This window comes from Echeneis naucrates, chromosome 22 (assembly GCF_900963305.1).
Source record: "Echeneis naucrates chromosome 22, fEcheNa1.1, whole genome shotgun sequence".
In the NCBI taxonomy this organism is placed as follows: Eukaryota; Metazoa; Chordata; class Actinopteri; order Carangiformes; family Echeneidae; genus Echeneis; species Echeneis naucrates.
In genome coordinates, this window is record NC_042532.1 from 81059 (window position 1) to 99330 (window position 18272).

Below are 18272 nucleotides of genomic sequence, written 5' to 3' on the forward strand. Positions count from 1 at the left end.
CCTTCCACACCTGAGAGGTGAACTGGGGACCCCGGTCTGAAACAATATCCTGTGGAATACCATGGAGACGGAAAACATGTTGTACAAGGAGATTGGCAGTTTCTAATGCAGAGGGGAGTTTTACCAGGGGGATGAAGTGAACTGCTTTGGACAAACGGTTGCAATGGTAAGGAGTATAGTGTTACCATCAGATGGGGGTATGCCGTCGACAAAGTCCACTGAGATATGGGACCAGGGTCGATGAGGTATGGGCAAAGGGTGAAGGAGACCAGCAGGGGCTTGATGTGAAGACTTGTTATGGGCACTGCTGTAGCAGAGAGAGGGCTCGGTGGAGGCCGGGATGGCAGGCCACCTTGGAGGAATGCCCCCATTGGAGCACTGGGGGCCTTGACGGATGAGGATCGAAGAGACGACCCTGAGGACAACCCTCTGGTGCAGAATGATCTTGCTGGGCCTCCTGGACCAACTGTTCAACCTCCCACCGTGCCACCCCGACCACGTAGGAGGATGGTAGGATGGTCTCCACTGGGATGTCTTCGGCCAATGGCGCAAACTGGCGAGACAGGGCATCAGGTTGGGAGTTCTGGGAGGTGGGTCGGTAGGTGAGGGTGAAGTTGAACCTTCCAAGAAACAAGACGCACCCACAGAATTGAGCCTGCGTGCTGAATGGAGATAGGAGAAATTTTTATGGTTGGTCCAAACAATAAAAGGGTGTACAGTACTTTCCCTAACCCTACGACAGTGAGGAGTTCTCTGTTCCCCACATCGTAATTTCGCTCTGTATGGTAAAGGAGAAATTCAATTGGACCAAATTTACTCCGACAACCAGACCACAACCGTGGGTCGGTCTCCAAATAAAAGTAGTCAAAATTAAATTTTATGGAGTCACGATGAATGCAGCCGCTCTAGTCGGACATCTGCTCTTTGCGTGGCTGGTTGAGTCGTCTACCAAGTAAGGTGGTGTTTATCTGCTTCCCCAGCAGGTTGTTCTGAGTGGAGCGAGGCATGGCTAACAGACAACAGTGAATCACATTTTAGTTTTAGAACTCTCCTTTCTCAGACAGACGCCCCCTTGTAGTTCAACAAACAATCTACCATTCATTCGCCCAAATCCTCAAGAATCACCAGCTGCTTAATTATCATTGTTAAATCATGCCATTCCATTTACATATCCAAGCTCACCTGTTTCAACTAGTTTATGCTTTGACTTGCACCTGTATATAATGAGCACGTTTTTATTTCCCCTTTTTTAAATTAAAAAAAAACCCCCACAAATTAAGTGATTATTACACTCCTTCCTTCGGTAATTGTTTGCAAGTCATTCCACAGTAAAGAACATTCCTTCTAGATTGAGACTTGATAAGAGGCAACACTATATACAATCCAAGGCACAACACGCCTCATAAAATAGAGGCGACTCTGGCCTTTCCTGTAGAGGGCATCAGTGTTTTTAGCCCAGTCCAGTTTATTGTCAATGTGTACTCCAAGGTATTTGTACTCCTTGTCCACATTGACCCACCTGGATGGAAACAGGGGTCATCGGCACCTTAGTCCTTCTCATGTCCACAACCAGTTCCTTGGTTTTTGTCACATTGAGCTGCAGGTGGTTCAGCTCACACCATGTGACAAAGTCGTCCAGAGCAGCATTGTATTGAGCTTCATCACCCCCGCAGATACATTCAACCATTGCAGAGTCAGCCGAAAACTTCTGGAGATGGCAGGTCTCAGTGCAGTAGCTGAAATCTGTGGTGTTTGGGTCTGTGGTGAAGAGGAAGAGAAAGAGGACAGTACCCTGTGGAGCCCCAGCGTTGCTGACTACTCTGTCTGACACACAGTGTCGCAGGCGCGCAAATTATGGTTTACCCGTCAGATAGTCCACAATCTAACACATTTCTCACCCAGTAGAGCCAGACGGATGGTGTTGAATGCACTGGAGAAGTCAAAAAACATGACTCTCACAGTGCTCACCGTTTGGTCCAGGTAAGTGTAGACACGGTTGAGCAGGAAGATGATGATATCCTCAACTCCAAGTTGGGGCTGGCAGGCAAACTGTAGAGGACCAGGGACCGAAGCTGCTCCAAGATGAGTCTCTCCAGGGTCTTCATAATGTGGGAGGTCAGCGCCATTGGTCTGTAGTCCTTGGTGCCACAGGGACGTGGCGTCTTTGGCACAGGAACTAGGCAGGATGTCTTCCACAGCACAGGGACCCTCTGTGGACTCAGGCTCATACAGAAGACATGGTGCAGTACTCCACAGAGCTGGGTGGCACAGGCTTTGAGCACCATTGGGCTTGCACCATCAGGACCCGCAGCCTTGCCTGAGTGGAGTCTCACCAGCTGTCTCCTCACATCGTCAGCTGTGATGTTCACTGTTGAGGTGACCGACAGGGGGGAGGGGGAAGGGGTCGAATTTGGCTGTTTTTGGGTGGAGTGTGTCTTTAAACCAGGGAAGGAGTTGTTAAGATGGCTCTCAGGAAGGGGAGGGGAGGAGAGTGGAGTGAGTGTTAATGTGTTCTGCCATTGGCTAAGCAGCATCTGCTTCTTGAGTGCAGTCATCAAAAGCAAGTATTGTAAGAGTAATGTATGAGTGTCAGCATTTTCGTATCAAGCTGTAACCTTTCTGGTAGCTCATGTACAAACATACAGAGCCTTCCAGGTCAAACTAATGTCTGGAGTATGAAACCCTCAGTGTTCACAAGTCTACACTATTCTGCAATGAGCAGTAAACAAAATATGTATTCACGTTTTAGCAGTAGACAACATATATACTCATATTTCAGCAGAAAACAAAATCACAACAGTAGACAAAATATATTCAGATATTCCATACTCTCTCCCCCATTTCCTGTCACTCTTCCTCTGCTGTTGTACTAAATAAAGTCTGCCTTACCTATAGCAGGGAATTTATACAGAACTCTGCTCCAGGATGATGGGTTATGAGATCCCACATGGTGAAAGGCTGCCTTCAGATCTTGGTCGGCTTCCCCTCTGCATTGTTGGTTTGTGGGTTAATACCAGAAGACAAACTGACAGAGGCACCAAGAACCTGAAAACAAGCTTTCCAAACCTGGATTTTATCTACCATATGTCTGGCAGTCCTCCTCCAGTTACAGTTTCACTGCAGCAACTAAGGGTTACTTACATTGTTTTTAGATTCAGCTGGGGATAAGTTGAAAGGAAAGAAGTGCTGTTGACCTGATTCTTTCATTTGGAAGCCCAAGAACGAATTGGAGAAATCTTCAGTTTACAGTTGAAACATTTATTATGGTCACAGGTAAAGTAAGGCAGCACTGGGCTAACAGTGACAGAGCTCCCCCAGGACCTTAGCCAGAAAGAGCCCAGATATTGGGAAAAGTTTCACATTTATCTTTCTTGGGCTGGGCCTGCCTTGTACAGAGGTTGGACTTTCACACAACCGACTGTAACTGGCCAGTTACCAGGGTCATGGACAGGCCAACCACTGTCCATGCCTTGTTCTTAGAATGTGTTAAACAATGTGTGAGTGTTGTTGTCGGCGTGTATCTGCTGCAACAGACCTACTATAGCTGAATGGATAGAAAAGTTTAATGCTTCTCCTAGTATGCACACCAGTCATGTTATCTTATAATTCCTGACCTTCAAGGACATATACTGTGTGACCTGAGCTGAGTGGACAGGTGAGAAACAGAAACTTAGGTTCAGTGGAAAAGTATAGAGTGAGGACACATGATGTCTGAAGACAGAGCCAATTATTACAGTGCCACCAGTACACAATAGTTGCAGTAGAATCTGTGATAGAATCTCGCAAGGCCAAGGAAGTATTTAAATTGTTGGGTTTGGACAACTCTGTCACTGCTTTGATTTTTGTCTTCATCCATGTGAAACTCACACTCCTCACTCTTGACAAATAACCTGTTCTCTAGTATAGTCGAATTGGTAAACATGTTTGAAGTGCCCAGCCATGGTGCATGATAAGATAAGGTTATTATCTTAATAGACCAAAACAAAACGGTTGAGAAAGTTACTTAACACATCCTTCATATGTCTGAAACACTGGATTTGATGGTGAGGCCAAAAGGTGTGATAGGTACTCAGTGTCCAAGAGAGGGTTCAAGGCTATTTTCTATTTATTGCCTCCTATCATACTAACCAGGTGTTTTGCATTACAGTAATAAAGCATTGTTACTGCGGTAGCTCCTCAGGGACTTGAAAAGCAGATTTTATTAGCTGTAAAGATTATTTATTTTTCACCATGTTGTTATTTAGGCTATTGAAGTTTATGCAGAGCCGAAAAATCCCATCCCACCAAGGAAGAGGCTAGTGCCCAATGAAGAGGAAATTTTGATGGTGCCAGCTTTCAAGGATGTGGAAATATACTTCTCCATGGCCTATCTCTCTTGGGTCAAGATAGATTTTACACAATCATGCTACAAATGCACATACACTGCAGGCCAAAAGTTTGGACACACCTTCTCATTCAAATAAATAGGAAAGTGTGTCCAAACCTTTGGCCTGTACTGTACACCGGTTGGTTGGAGTGAAAGGGCAGGTCGTTTAATCCAAAAATCCAAAAAACAGGAGCGTTCATAAACAGGCAGACTATGACAACTAGACTATGACAATAGACTAGGAACAGTGACTGGAAGTGAAGTGCGAACTAATGCTAGTGGTGCGTGACTACCAATTTGGCGGACATGACAAAGATTATGGCCTGAAGAGTGGTTCTGTGGATTACTTTGAGCCTCCTGTTCATTGTGTTGACAGTGACCATGGAATCTAGATGAAGGATGGGAATTCCTGTTTGAATGAGTGGTCTCTCATCAGTTCTGGCAATGTGACAAGAACCTGTAGGTACTGGAATGAAAGGTGCATGAGGATATGTATGGCCTGGTCGCCTTCCGTGAGGTTCTATAGGCATTTCTCATGTTGGGTAAGCGGGGTTCCTTGGCCTATGAGGACCTTGTGGAGTAGCGATGGGAGTATCAATATACTGATATTCGCACGCTACTCGTGAGTATTGATCACTCTAATAAAGTAAAAAAATATGGCAAGGTATAGTTTGTGTGATAATAATTGTCATCGTATTTATCTTTAAGTTTAATATTTGGATTTTTTTTTTTTAAATAACAGAAAGTATCAGCATTTGAATCAGATTAAATATAGCAAAAATTAATCAGCATCACATTGAATCATAATAGCGTGGTATCACCAAAACCTATTTTGATGTGAATCTAACTATGATGGGTCCATCTAGCCAGGTCTTTCTTTTGTAGCCGACCCACAAGCAGGTGACAGACTTAAAGTAAAAGTGGGAAAAAGATTTGTTTTACTTAGAAGTAGCAGTTTAGAGGTTTTGAACGGGAATTTTATTTTGAGGCAGGAAAAGCTGGATGGCAGGGGCAACAACTAGGAATCAGAAGGAAAAAACATTCATTCATTCAATCCCAGCTCACTTTGGATGAGGGCTGAGTACACCCTCAACAGGTTGCCAGTCCATTGCAGGGTCAACAGACAGAGATGTACAACCACCCACACTCACACTTACTGACAATTTGGACCCAATTTTTAACCCAATTTAGAGTGACCACTTAACCGATACATGCATATCTTTGGATGCTGGCAGGAAACCAGAGCACCTGAAGGAAACATACACAAGCACAGGGGAAAATGCAAACTCCGCACAGAAAAGCCCCAGGCCCAGGACCCAAACCTGCAATTTCTTGTTGTGGGACAACAGTGCTAACCACTATGCTGCCATGCTGCCAAGGAAAAAAGTTAATCACTTAGAGTTAATTACCCCTCCAAAAAAAAGAACAAAAAACACAAAGGCAAAGGTGACAACATAGTAGATAGATGCTTATTGTGTAATCATATTCAAGGTACAACTTTGAAACATGACACACCAAACACAGTGAGAAGCTAGTTCATAACCGAAGTAATCTAGTTCCTGCCTCCTCCCTGTCTTCATGTTCCTCTTCGAAGGTCGTTGCTTATCTTAGGAGGTATGATCTCAGCTCCTGTAAGAAAAACACAAGTTTCTGCATTCTTGCAGGGTTAGTAAAAGTAGAGCAATACTGTGATAATCACTTTATGTACATTTATTCTAACAGTGACCCACTTTAGCGCACAGTTCAGAACTCAGGTAATGAGTCTAAACCTGGTTTCTTTACTTCTTTCACACATTAGATTGACTGCATCCTTGTTAAGTTGTAATTTTTTCAGACTGAACAGGAGCTGTGGTGTCATCATCATCATTGTCATTAGTGCAGCAGCAGCTGACTTCCAGAGGTGGTATTAATGAGCAGTGTGTTTTCCTCAGGCATTTTCCTTTCCTGAGACTGAGTCATGGAAGTGTGAAAAGAATAAGTATGATCAGTGTGATTTTTTTCCTGTTCCACAAGGATTACCACAACAGCTGCCTGCATGATGGATCTGCGCAGATACCCCCTGGATGAGCAGAACTGTACCCTGGAGATAGAGAGCTGTAAGTGTCACCCAGATTGTGTGTGTGTTTGCGTGACAGTCACGGTTGTTGTCTCTTTCAAGTTTCAGTAGTTCAGACTGGGTTACATATGAGAGAGATAAAATTTAAGTCATTAGATTTCAGAACTGTGCGCAATTCTTAGAGCTGAAGTACACTAGTGTTTATTATGTGGCCAATATATTTATGGACATGCCTCAATGATGAAGGATGATGATGATGATTATTATTATTATAAGTTGGCAGGATGTTCCCAACAAAATGATTCAAGTGACCTAAGTGAACCAGATCACAGTCAATAAAATTAACTGAGTTTCCCACGTTTGTGTCTGAGCTGTAGACATCATAGTTGTATCTTTCAGAGCTGTGTACAGTCTTCAGAACTGTAATGTTGAGAACAGTACACTTCAGAGCTGAGTATAGACGAGGTAATTCCACCTTTTTTTAACATCCTTGCTCAGACAAAAGCCTCTCATTTTGAGTTGATTCAAAGCTGGAGGTGTGATAGTCAGTGTTCTATGCACGTAGTGCCTGCCCTTGTGTAACTTGTTGTGTTCAACTGCTCCCTCAGATGGATACACCACAGATGACATTGAGTTCTACTGGCAGGGAGGAAGCAATGGAGGCTCTGTCACTGGAGTGGAGAACATCGAACTGCCCCAGTTCTCCATTATAGACTACCAAACCCTATCCAAGAAGGCTGTGTTTGCCACTGGTAAAATTCTTGGTATAGAATGTGGTATTAAAGGTACTTGACAAAGAAAAAGTTGAATGAGAGAAAGAAGCATTGGTCAGGTGTCATGTATTCCAATATTAAATATTGGTTGACTTATTAAATACATATGTATCATATGGTTTTAACATGTATACAGTTAAACAGAATGTTTGTTTGTAGATTTCCTTCAATATTTGTAACAATGTAGTGAAAAAGACATCTGATGTCAGCAGTAAAATCGACAGTGGGTCTTACTCTGGATTGTAAGATATGATTTTATCACTCTCACCTTGTGTAATCTGCCCAACCACCTGAATCCCACCAAAGACTGTGGTGGGAATCTGTAAACTGTTTGGTGAGAAAGTTTAAAGGATAACACCTTGTTGGTTTTGATGTTTATTTAAATCACTCAAGCAAGTGTAACATAGGCAAACAACAAGCACATGGAGTCAAACACAATCATAGTTTGATTAAACGAGTCAGAGACATCAGCCCTGGATACATCCTCTTACTGTGTCTAAGACTGACTAGAATTTAACTGTTCACCACTTGTAAGACAAAACAGTTGTTCTGGACAACTAACACAAGGGCCTTCCTAGTTTGTTTACCTTACCATCTAAAGGTCTGTCGTTCCATCTCAGGCCAGACCCTAAAGTATACCCAGAGATAACACTCGGGTGTAGATAAAATAACTCTGTTCGATATCTAACAGTCAAACACTTGTAATTTTTAGACAGTGTATGAGACTACATATCCCTAGTTTGCATTGCTGAGAAGAGTTAATATTAAACTGGAGGGGTTCTCTGTAAAGTTTTTAGTTGGAATACTCTTTCTGTTGCAGACACTGAAGGTTATTCCAGGCATCATTTTAACTTGTAAATGTAATATCATTGCTTGGTTTCCTTTTAAGTGAGAAGTGCTTGTTGTGTAAAACTCCACAAAGTCTACAAAGTCCAAAAATTGATGCCAGGAAGAGTAAAGAGGATCGTGTCCCCTTATACATAAAATTAAATAAAATGTATTAACATCAAGGCATAACAAAGTTACTCCAAAGCACTTTACAGAGCAGGTCTAGACTAAACTTTTCTTTAACCTGGCCTGTTCATCAGCTGGGGCAGGAAGTATGAATGCTAATGGTGCCTTGCTGTGCTTAAACAGTTTTAATCTGCAAAGAAGGAGTCTGACATACTCCTCCTGTCGCCATTTGTGTTTAACTTTATTGGCAATGATATTAGTTTGCTGGTAAAGCTACCGAGGCTGAGGCTTAGGAGTGGATAGAAAGAGAGGACAGGATAGGGAAGATAGGAGTGGGGGTACAAAAACAACAACAGCAGCAGCAGCAACACTGTCAACTTGGGAAAGACAGTGGCACATGAAAATGGACAACAACAGCAACAACAATATCAACACAAACCGTGAGAGCAGGGTTTTCCATGCAATGTGAGCTGTACACCTTGTATGTATGCGAGTGTATATATGTGTGTGTATGTGTAAGCTATGGTTTGTCATTGGATGCAGTTGTTAGCTAACTGTTGCTGATGCAGGGTACCCAACAGCATGCCACCAGCCCAGGATAGCAGGCAGGTCAGGACTGAGCCACCAGGGCACTCAGCAACCGCCCAGAGCACAGGCAGTCCCAGGCAAACCCCCTTGAACACAGCCCTAGGTGTCACCCATGCAAGGACACGCAGGAAATACAGGAGCAGCGACCCCACCTGGAGACAGCCCACAGAGACAAAGGAACCAAAGGACACCAGGCCGGGTTTGGTGCACCCACACAACACAGGCTAAGTTCAGGGGAACGGAGCCCCCCAGGCCAACCCAACCAGGCCCTCAGCAAAGGCCCCACCAAGCACTAGCGAGGCCGACACCCAACCACACCCAATGCCTGGACCGAGCAAGCTGTGGCCCACCACAGAAAGAGCTGCCCTCCCACTCCCCCATCTATCCCCCCCTCCCGAGAAGGGAAGAAAAAAAATGCCCCATCCTCCTCCACCCAGGCCCAGTCAGACAACCAGTCAGGGATCCATCGCGCCACAGCAAGGCCTCCAACCAACCCCAGCCCAACCACCATCTTGGGAGGTAGACCACGCCCCGCCTCAGAGAATGCCAAACGGTGTGTAGGAGTGTAGATGTGATGGTGTGGATGACTAGGAAGGAATTAACATTGGTTGAGGCAGGCACGGCATGGAAACCCTGTGGCTCACTCCCTCCCGACCCCACCCCTCTCCTGCTCAGAGGTAGAGGACTTGGGCTTCCCCTGTGGGGAAACCCCAACCCAGCCCAAGAGCACCCCAGTCCCTAGTCCCATAGGGTGCCACCACGCTAGTGGAGGCAGCCCCCATACCCCCACCCCGCCCCACACAGGCAAGATCCAAAGCAGCCCCAGGAGGCACCAACACAGGGACCACCAGCCCAGCAAGCCACCAGATACACAAGAAAACCAGAATCCATAGCCACCCACCCCAGGGCCAGAGCCACGAGGGCCAGCCCCCCTGTAAACTATGTGATGGATTTAATAATTGGGGACCAGACCTGTTCAAACTCTGCCAATCAATTTTTTTCCCAAAGCAGACATTTTCTGCTTGGAAATGTAGTGTAATAAAAGGTTTCAATATTGGGTAGTGCTTGGGTTCTTCTTGGATTTCCAATTAATCAGGATGGTCTTTTTTTGCAATGTTGAGGGAAATAAGGAGCATGTACGATTTGTTTACTTCCATTATGACATCAGTGTGATGACCTAGCAGATAAAGTGAGGGGGAGGTAGGGATGGGGTAGCCTAACCACCATGATAAATCTTTGCTAATCCTATGCAGTTGTTGACAAGTATACTAAGCAAAAGAGCATGCAGATAGCAATCTGGTGAGCCAGTCGCACACAGTTCGGTTTGTGTGAGGCACATCTTGAACATCCTTTGTCCTGTATAGTGTGTTCTATGTAGAACCTTGTAATTTATTAATTGTAGGTTGCTATTTTGAGTAATTTTAAACAAGTTGGAACAGATTTTTATCCAAAATTAGGGTCCGCGTTGCCGCATTCCTACCTCCAAAGGGGTTCTCCCCTTTGGAGGTAGGAATGGATCTGTTGTAGACAGTATAAAGTTAATTTTAGACTGTAGTTTTGGCGATGAAAGCTGTATAAAATCTGTTATTCTAGGTGGAAACTCTAAATCCAATTGGCTAATGTCAAATTGTATAGAATGTATATAGAATGTAAATTATAGATTGGAGCTGAAAATATTCCAGAAATTTGTTTTTGTTAATACCATGTTTTGCTGTGATTTCATGACATATGAATTTGCTGTCTTGGAGGATATGCTTTAAATGTTTTATCCCTTTGTCAGCCCATGTTGAAAAATGTATTGATTTTTTTATTTTGCAGGATGTCAGGATTGTTCCAGAGAGGTGTGAGCCTGCAATGGGTGTTTGAGAACTGTGAGGGTGTTATGCTCTTGAAGCAGCTGTGACACTTGATAGTGGGACTGATAAAGGGCAGATCGGCGATTTGGATTTCTTGTCTGCAAAAAGTTTGGCTTAATCAATTTTAGTATATATTGTAATCTATTGGCCAAGTAGTAATTGAATTCCAAACCACCATGGGCTTCACTTGTTTATATTCTTTAAGTCTTAAAGCTTATATGTAATGGTTTAGCTTTCCAAAGAAATTTGGAGATGTTCACGATTTGAACCAAGTCAGGGGAGGTTGGGTTGGAGCCATCTAAAACACATAGTGTTTTTGGCAAGATAATCATTTTCACTGTTGCTACTCTTCCCACCGGGTGAGGCCGTCCTCTATTTCTTTAATTAGGAGGGTGTGGTTTAGCTGTGTCAGTTTGGAAAGTTGGCGGGGATGTTGATACCTAGGTATCTAATGTTTCCTGGCCGTAGTGGGGTGGTTAATGTACTCTGGAAATCTGACTTTATGGGTAGTACAGTCGATTTGCTCCAATTAATAGAGTAGTCAGAGATGGTTGAAAATTTGTTGATGAGTGCTTTTGTTTCAGGGAGAGATGTTTGTGCATTTTGTAGGAAAAGTAATACATCATCAGCATAAAGACTCATGGGCTCTCCATAGAATTATTTAAAGGCACCCAACAAAGCCCTCCATTAGCAAGCACTTGGCAATAGTGGCACAAAAATCTTACTTTAAGAAGGAGAAACCTCAGGCAGAACCAGGCTCAGGGTGCCTGCCTCAACTGCTTGAATTGAGTGAGCAAGAGAGAGAGGAAGAAGCAGAGAGGAAAGCGAGCAAGTTGGACTAGACTTGAAATCATGAAATCAACATTACTCACAAAATAAATTCAAGTTCCTGGAAGGATCGTATTTTGCTGATTTTTCCTTCCCATCTCCCTAGATGCATACCACTGCAAATTCTTACAATTGATTCAGTTTAGAGAAATTATGGTCGGGCTTCGACTGAAAAAAACATTTTGATATCTTACTCATCCTGTGTGTTTTTTTTCAGGCTCATATCCACGTCTATCCCTGAGCTTCAAGCTGAAGAGGAACATTGGCTATTTCATCCTGCAAACATACATGCCCTCCATCTTGATCACTATCCTGTCCTGGGTTTCCTTCTGGATCAACTATGACGCCTCAGCTGCCAGAGTCGCCTTAGGTTAGTGATGTTTTTACAGATTAGTGATCAGTTGTAGGCAGCACGGCAGCATAGTGGTTAGGACTGTTGTGCCACAGCAAGAAGGTCTTGGGTGCGATTCCCGGGCTTCTTCTGGCCCCTTTTTGTGGAATTTCCGTGTCTGGAAGGAAACCGGTGCACCCAGAGCAGACCAACACAGAGTCCAAAGACATGCATGTCTTGGTTGATTGGTTACTCTAAATTTCCCTTAGCCGTAAGTGTGAGTGGTTGTCCCTGTATATCACTATGTGTTGCCCCTGTGATAGACTGGCAACTGTCCAGGGTGCACCTTCACCCTCGCCCAGAACATTGGCTCCAGCATCCCCTATGACTCTTATGGCTACGCAGTAGAAAATGAGTGAGTGATAATTTGCTGATATGGCTTTAAGTAAAGCTGGTAACTCCACTTTATTGCTCTGGTTTATCTTCTGTGCAGCTCCATGGGAAAGGAAACAGACACAGGCTATTCATTAATTAATTTATCTTCTACCTTCTGTTACCAAATAGCATAAGTATGCATGTCTTTGGACAGCGTGAGGAAGCCGGAGTACCTGGAGGAAACCCATGTAAGTACAGGGAGAGCATTTACAGAAAGGCCCCAGGCCCAGGAACCAAACCCGCAACCATCTACGACTATGCCACTGTGCTACCTCAAGCTAAAAGATTATTCATGACAATTCATAATTTGATGTAAGTTAATAAAGACCTCTGTGACTTGCACCTGGAATACTGATGGCTCATTTGCTACAGCTTGACATTTGTATTGATTGTCACATCTATAAAACAAACTAACAAAGTTAACCTTGCAATCACTGAAGAGTAGGAACTGAGCAATTTTAAAATACAATCATGCTGCTGTGTTTATATTTAGCTCAAATCATTGCTCACACCTCTAAACTGTCTCACACCTCTACTTCTGTCATTTTGCCAAAGCTCATAACTCTTGGCCCAGCTTTCATGGTCAAGTAGCTCAATGGTCCCTCAATGGGGTCATCAGCGCCAGAAACTTGTGAAGTGGGAGGCTACTGTCTGGAACAAGCTCACCCACCAGTTACTTAAATACTACTTCAATCTAACTGTCTTTTCCCACTGCATCTGCTTGTCTGCAGGTATAACTACAGTGCTGACCATGACTACTATCAATACTCACCTAAGGGAGACTCTGCCCAAGATCCCCTATGTCAAGGCCATTGATATATACCTCATGGGTTGTTTTGTGTTTGTCTTTCTGGCCCTTCTTGAGTATGCCTTTGTCAACTATATCTTCTTTGGCCGAGGTCCTCACCTTCAGAAGAAGGTTGCAGAAAAGGCTGCCAAGTCCAACAATGAGAGTAAAAGCAGATTGGAGAGCAACAAAGTACAGGTGAGAAAAGGTTTTTTGAAATTTGACATTTTTTTTTGTGAGTCACATCTGAGAACCCAAGCCAACAGCTGGAACTCAGATACTATCAGCCCACTGTTGCATTATTACTTGATGTGTATAGCAAAGGTTAGGCCAGACATGCACACATTTACTAATTTATTATTAATAATACGGGTACCAACTGCTAATGACCTTGAAAACAAATATTCTCAGAGGCTTTGGTGAGGATATTTGTCATTGTCACCTCAACAGTTAAATTTTAGAGGAATATAAAGATAATTGATTAGCTTGTAGTGTACATGTGCTAAATACATTTAAAACAAGTACTGCAAAACAACCTGTGTGTTGACAGCTGGTCATCCACATGCCTGCAAGCCATTATAACTGAGGCCTCAGGCCCCATTTTCTGTTCTATGTTCACTCAGTCAGAGAGGAGTGCAGCCATTCACATAGTGTGTAAAAACCTTTATGTTATAAAATAACGAAGTTGGAAAGATCAGCTCTACAAGTCATTTAGAAAGAGCAGTGGAGTTAACCCTTTAATACCAAGTGAACACGAGATGGTACGATTCAGATGGGTCTCAGGACATCCCGCATTTCTGACATAGGAGCCAAATCCTGCTTTAGACATTCTGGGAAGATCTTTGTACTGTCGGTGTCACCGATTGGGTCCCAAGAAATTATGCAATGATGCAATAATGTTTCACCTAAATAATTTTGTTGTTAGGACATATTCTTCATTTGTTTGGATTTTAATTACAGAATGAGTTGAATAAAATCTGATAATCTCCCTCAGGTTGATGCTCATGGCAACATCCTCCTGACCAACCTAACCAGTGAGATGGGTGGGGCAGATATGAAGGGCACTCTGAACGACCCTCGGGCTACCATGTTCTCTTATGACAGTGCCAGCATACAGTACCGAAAGCCTATGACCAGCCGAGACTTGTACGGACGGCCAACCACCGATCGGCCAATAGCCCCTAAGAAGGGCCGCTTGAGGAGAAGAGCCTCACAGCTCAAAGTCAAGATCCCTGACCTCACAGATGTCAATGCCATTGACAAATGGTCCCGTGTTGTCTTCCCAATCACATTCACTTTCTTCAACCTAGTCTACTGGCTTTATTATGTCCACTAGGGTGGCAATAGTGAACTTATGTTGTAGCACCACTGATAATTGAGCTACCTAGGTCTTGTACAGCCATTTATATAAATTCTGCTTTGGAAAAAGTAGAACTGGATGTCTTTATGATGTCGTAACAACTTATCAATGTAAATACAACCTAATACACACACACACACTCGCACACACATACACTCACACACGTGTTTGTGTATGTTTCTGTGTATGTGTTAGTGTGTATATATATTTATATATACTTTACAGAGGAATAATTTATTTAAAAAAAGTTAGCTTTTGCTGTACTTATCCATATAAAATAGATTTATAGGGTTTTGCTATTTCTAAAACCAAGAGTTTGGTGATCCCAACATAATGGGCAATGGTCTTAATTTATCTGAGTTCTGACCTCATGCTCTCACTTTTTGCACGGGAATGAAATGCAACTTTAATTAGCTTTTGGAGTTTAACAAGCAAGATGCAGAGCCTGGTGCAGCAAAACATTGGAAAACTAAAGATGTTTCACTTGATTGAGTGAATGAAGCTCACCTAATAGCAAAAGACATCTGACTGATACAATCATTCTGAGTTAGTCCTCCTTTGGTTTTGGCTATGTACTACGCATTAGTTATGTGCTATTGGATAAGTAGCATTGTGCTGAAATCCTTCTCTGACAGCCACTTGTCAGCGAATAAACATGTACATTGCTTTTGACGAATTATATAATTTTCTTAGGATTGTACTGAGTGCATGTGCATTTACTTGTTTTTGCACTGAAAACCACATACATTTTCCTTCCATATATATAAAAAAGCTTTGAATGGCTCTACTGAGCCATTGTGTAATCACCAGTATACTGTATGCTTTTGAACAATCACTGCATTTAAGATAAGCACATGGCAAATGGTAATTGAAATTCCACTAATCTCAAAAAATTAAATCTAAGATTTTTACCCACAATATTCTCACAGTGTCTGTGAGGATGTACAATGCAATTTTCTTTAAAAGAAATCATGTATAGAATGACAAATTATGTCACCATGCTTTCCAATCCACGTTGAAAATATCAAGCCCTGATAAAACATGCTGCTGCTGCAGACTGCTCCGGTGAACTTGAATTTCAGTCCACACAATATCTCTTTTTTTGACAAAAGCTGTCAAAGGTAGTGGAGTAAAACTTACGAAGGAGTGGAAAAATAAAGTCAATAATATAGTCTTTAAAAAAATCACCAGGTGTCAACCACATTCTGGAGGGTCTGCTTCAGCTAACACTGAAATCTGGCTTCACTGTGCTCTGATGCTGACATGGTCTAACTGTGTGCTTGCTGTCTTTATAAAGATAAACCGTACTGTCCAAGTGATACACTTCACACACTGGGTGTGTCCAGCATCCATCCTTTGTCGACTTGTAAGGTCAACAACTGGTATGGTTCCCGGGAGAGGTCACTGCAGAGCAATAAAAACGTATGCACACAAATCCAGCACAGAAACTCCATGCACCATTTATGTACTATGGCATATGGATTATAATAGATACATGTGCACTTGTTCAATATTCTTACTAATGGCTTGTGAATATTTCCAGATCATGTGTTGTCAGATTTATTATATCATCTGAAGGTGTTTGTATCTGTTTTCTAAGCTGCAGTATAGTGACCCTTCTGGGCCACCTGATGATGCCAACCGAAGATATGGTTGTCATATTGTCCATGTGATACATACAGATAGTGGAGGCGGGGTCACTCCTGTGACTTTGTTCACAGCTCTGTCCATCATTTCCATTAGTTCAATGATATCTTCACCTTGCTAAAGACTATGATCACAACCCGGAGACAGGAAGACACAAACGTAGCCCAACAGTAGGACTAAGGATAACCAGGATACCAGCTCTTACTTAAGTTTCACTTGGAAGCCAATTCTTACTGAGGTTACTTCTGAGGCTAGCTGTTACTCATGCGTCACCTGAAGAGAAGCTGTTATTGAGGTCACAACTGGAGAATACATGTAACTGAAGTTTTACCTGAGACTGGCCGTTACCATGATGTGGTCAGGGATAGTCATTCCTTACTTTGGTGTCACTGATACAAATGACACTGATTCGCCTTCCATTGTAATATTTAATCATAAAAACAAATCAACAGAGGTGATGCCTTTTCTGTTCCTAGTTCCAGGTGAGGACATGTTGCAGTACAACCACAGACACCTGTCTTGTCAGGGCTTTAACAAAAAAAAAAAAAAAACAGGCTTGTACAGGAAAAAATAGCAGTGTACTCTCTTCTCATGGCTGAATATCGTGCCTTTACCAGGAATATTAATATTTTCTACAGGGTTGAACTTAACTCCTATCTAGTTAGTAGAATTTAAAGAAAATCACCTTGTACTTTTCTATAAGGAGTTTGAGAGACAGACATGGACACATTAAACTGGTATATGAGACTGACATGCAGAACAGGTATCCAGTATAGACTATAGTAAGACATTCCAGCATTACAATGACAATCCTTTCAATTTAGTCCCCGCCTTCAGAGTCAGTATTTGTAGTAAGAGGATGTACTGGAAGTGAAGAAAAACAACAGATTGTCTTTTTTCACACCAGAGGACCTGAAGCACCTGAATACTCACAGTTATCTTAATGGAACAACTGGTCTGGCTGCAGGCTGTGGACAGAGAAAGTCATGTGCTGGACTCTCATTGTGTAAAATTACTGTACAGTTCTTCTCTTGTACTATATTTGTTTTCAAATAGAAGGGGAAGAGTGTGTCTGTGTGTGTCTTTGTGTGTATATGAAAGAATGAAAAGAGTGAGAGCATACGGAAATATGTGAGAGGGGAAAAGAACAAAAGGACAAAATTCATATTGTTTGTGTGGACTTGCAGAGACTACAGAGTTTTGAAATAAATCTGCTTACATACGTATGATAAAGACATTGTGTTTTGTGTTGGTTAGAAAAAGATTTCGTTTTAATTCAGAGGCAGGCTGGGGGTGGTGGGAGCCTCTATATACATACATATACGGTTGGATTCAGAAATTTACATACACATGATCCTACAAATGACAGAATTTTTTTTTCACAGTCAGAAGTTTATAAATAATAAGATTAAATTGCCTTTAAACTATTTAAGAAAGACGAGAGAAAGATGACACTAATTTGGAAGGTTCTGATAGGCTAATTGACAACATTTAAGTTAGTTGGAGGCACACCTGGAAGTTTTTCCTTGCCACTGTTGCCAAGTGTTTGCTTATGAGGGAAATTGTTGGGTGTCTTTAATAAAGTCCATAAAGCATTTGGTCTAGACCAAGTGGGTTCTTCCTGAAATCCAGTCATCTCCACAGTCTTGAGCGGATTTAGCTCCAGGTGGTTCTAACCACACCAGACAACCAGTTGGTCTACCTCATGCCGAAAGGCAGATTCATCACCATGCTGGACTGGACTGACTGATGCGTTGTCTGCAACGTCACCTGACACCTGTGGGTGCACACAAGCCAATCAGATTTTAACAGGCTCAGCATATCAGGACATGGGAGTCAGATGACATCTGTTGGCTTTGTCATTTAGGGAAGTTGTGTAATTGAGTGACAGACAAATACCCCAATCACTGCGATGCTATGTGCATTGTGACTCTTCTGTGTTCTGTACTTTAAATTTCCAGGAAATAACTGTATCACAGGACTACATACAATAACTGTAAAAATCCAGAGTATATTTTTAGTCAAAATCAATGAAAATACAGTATGTTATAGTTGATAAATACCTATAATACTTAATCTCATCTCATGTCTGTAATTTCATTGTATACATTATTTCAGGAAACAGCCAAATGTATCTACAGTAATTTCATGTTAAAATAGTATTTGCCCATGTAAAATAACGTCATAACGTATAAAAACAAACTAGGTTAATAAAATTACAGATAAATGTCTTCAAATTTACAGTATTTACCTGCCATTTTAGAGAATTAGTACATTAAAAAGATCATTGG

General features: G+C 42.3%; 1 protein-coding gene across 2 annotated transcripts in view; it reads left to right on the top strand.

Moving 5' to 3' along the window:
- gabrb1 (gamma-aminobutyric acid type A receptor subunit beta1) overlaps positions 1-14310 on the top strand; it is an 82388-nt gene extending 68078 nt beyond the window's left edge. Inside the window, exons 5-9 of one of the 2 annotated variants that reach the window (XM_029494529.1) lie at positions 6380-6462; positions 7031-7174; positions 11639-11791; positions 12919-13166; positions 13969-14310. In XM_029494529.1, coding sequence (XP_029350389.1) covers positions 6380-6462; positions 7031-7174; positions 11639-11791; positions 12919-13166; positions 13969-14310 — 970 coding nt within the window. Of the gene's footprint in view, positions 1-6379; positions 6463-7030; positions 7175-11638; positions 11792-12918; positions 13173-13968 lie in introns of both variants that reach the window. The other variant, XM_029494528.1, reaches the window with a different exon arrangement.
- The last annotated feature ends 3962 nt before the right edge of the window (positions 14311-18272 follow it).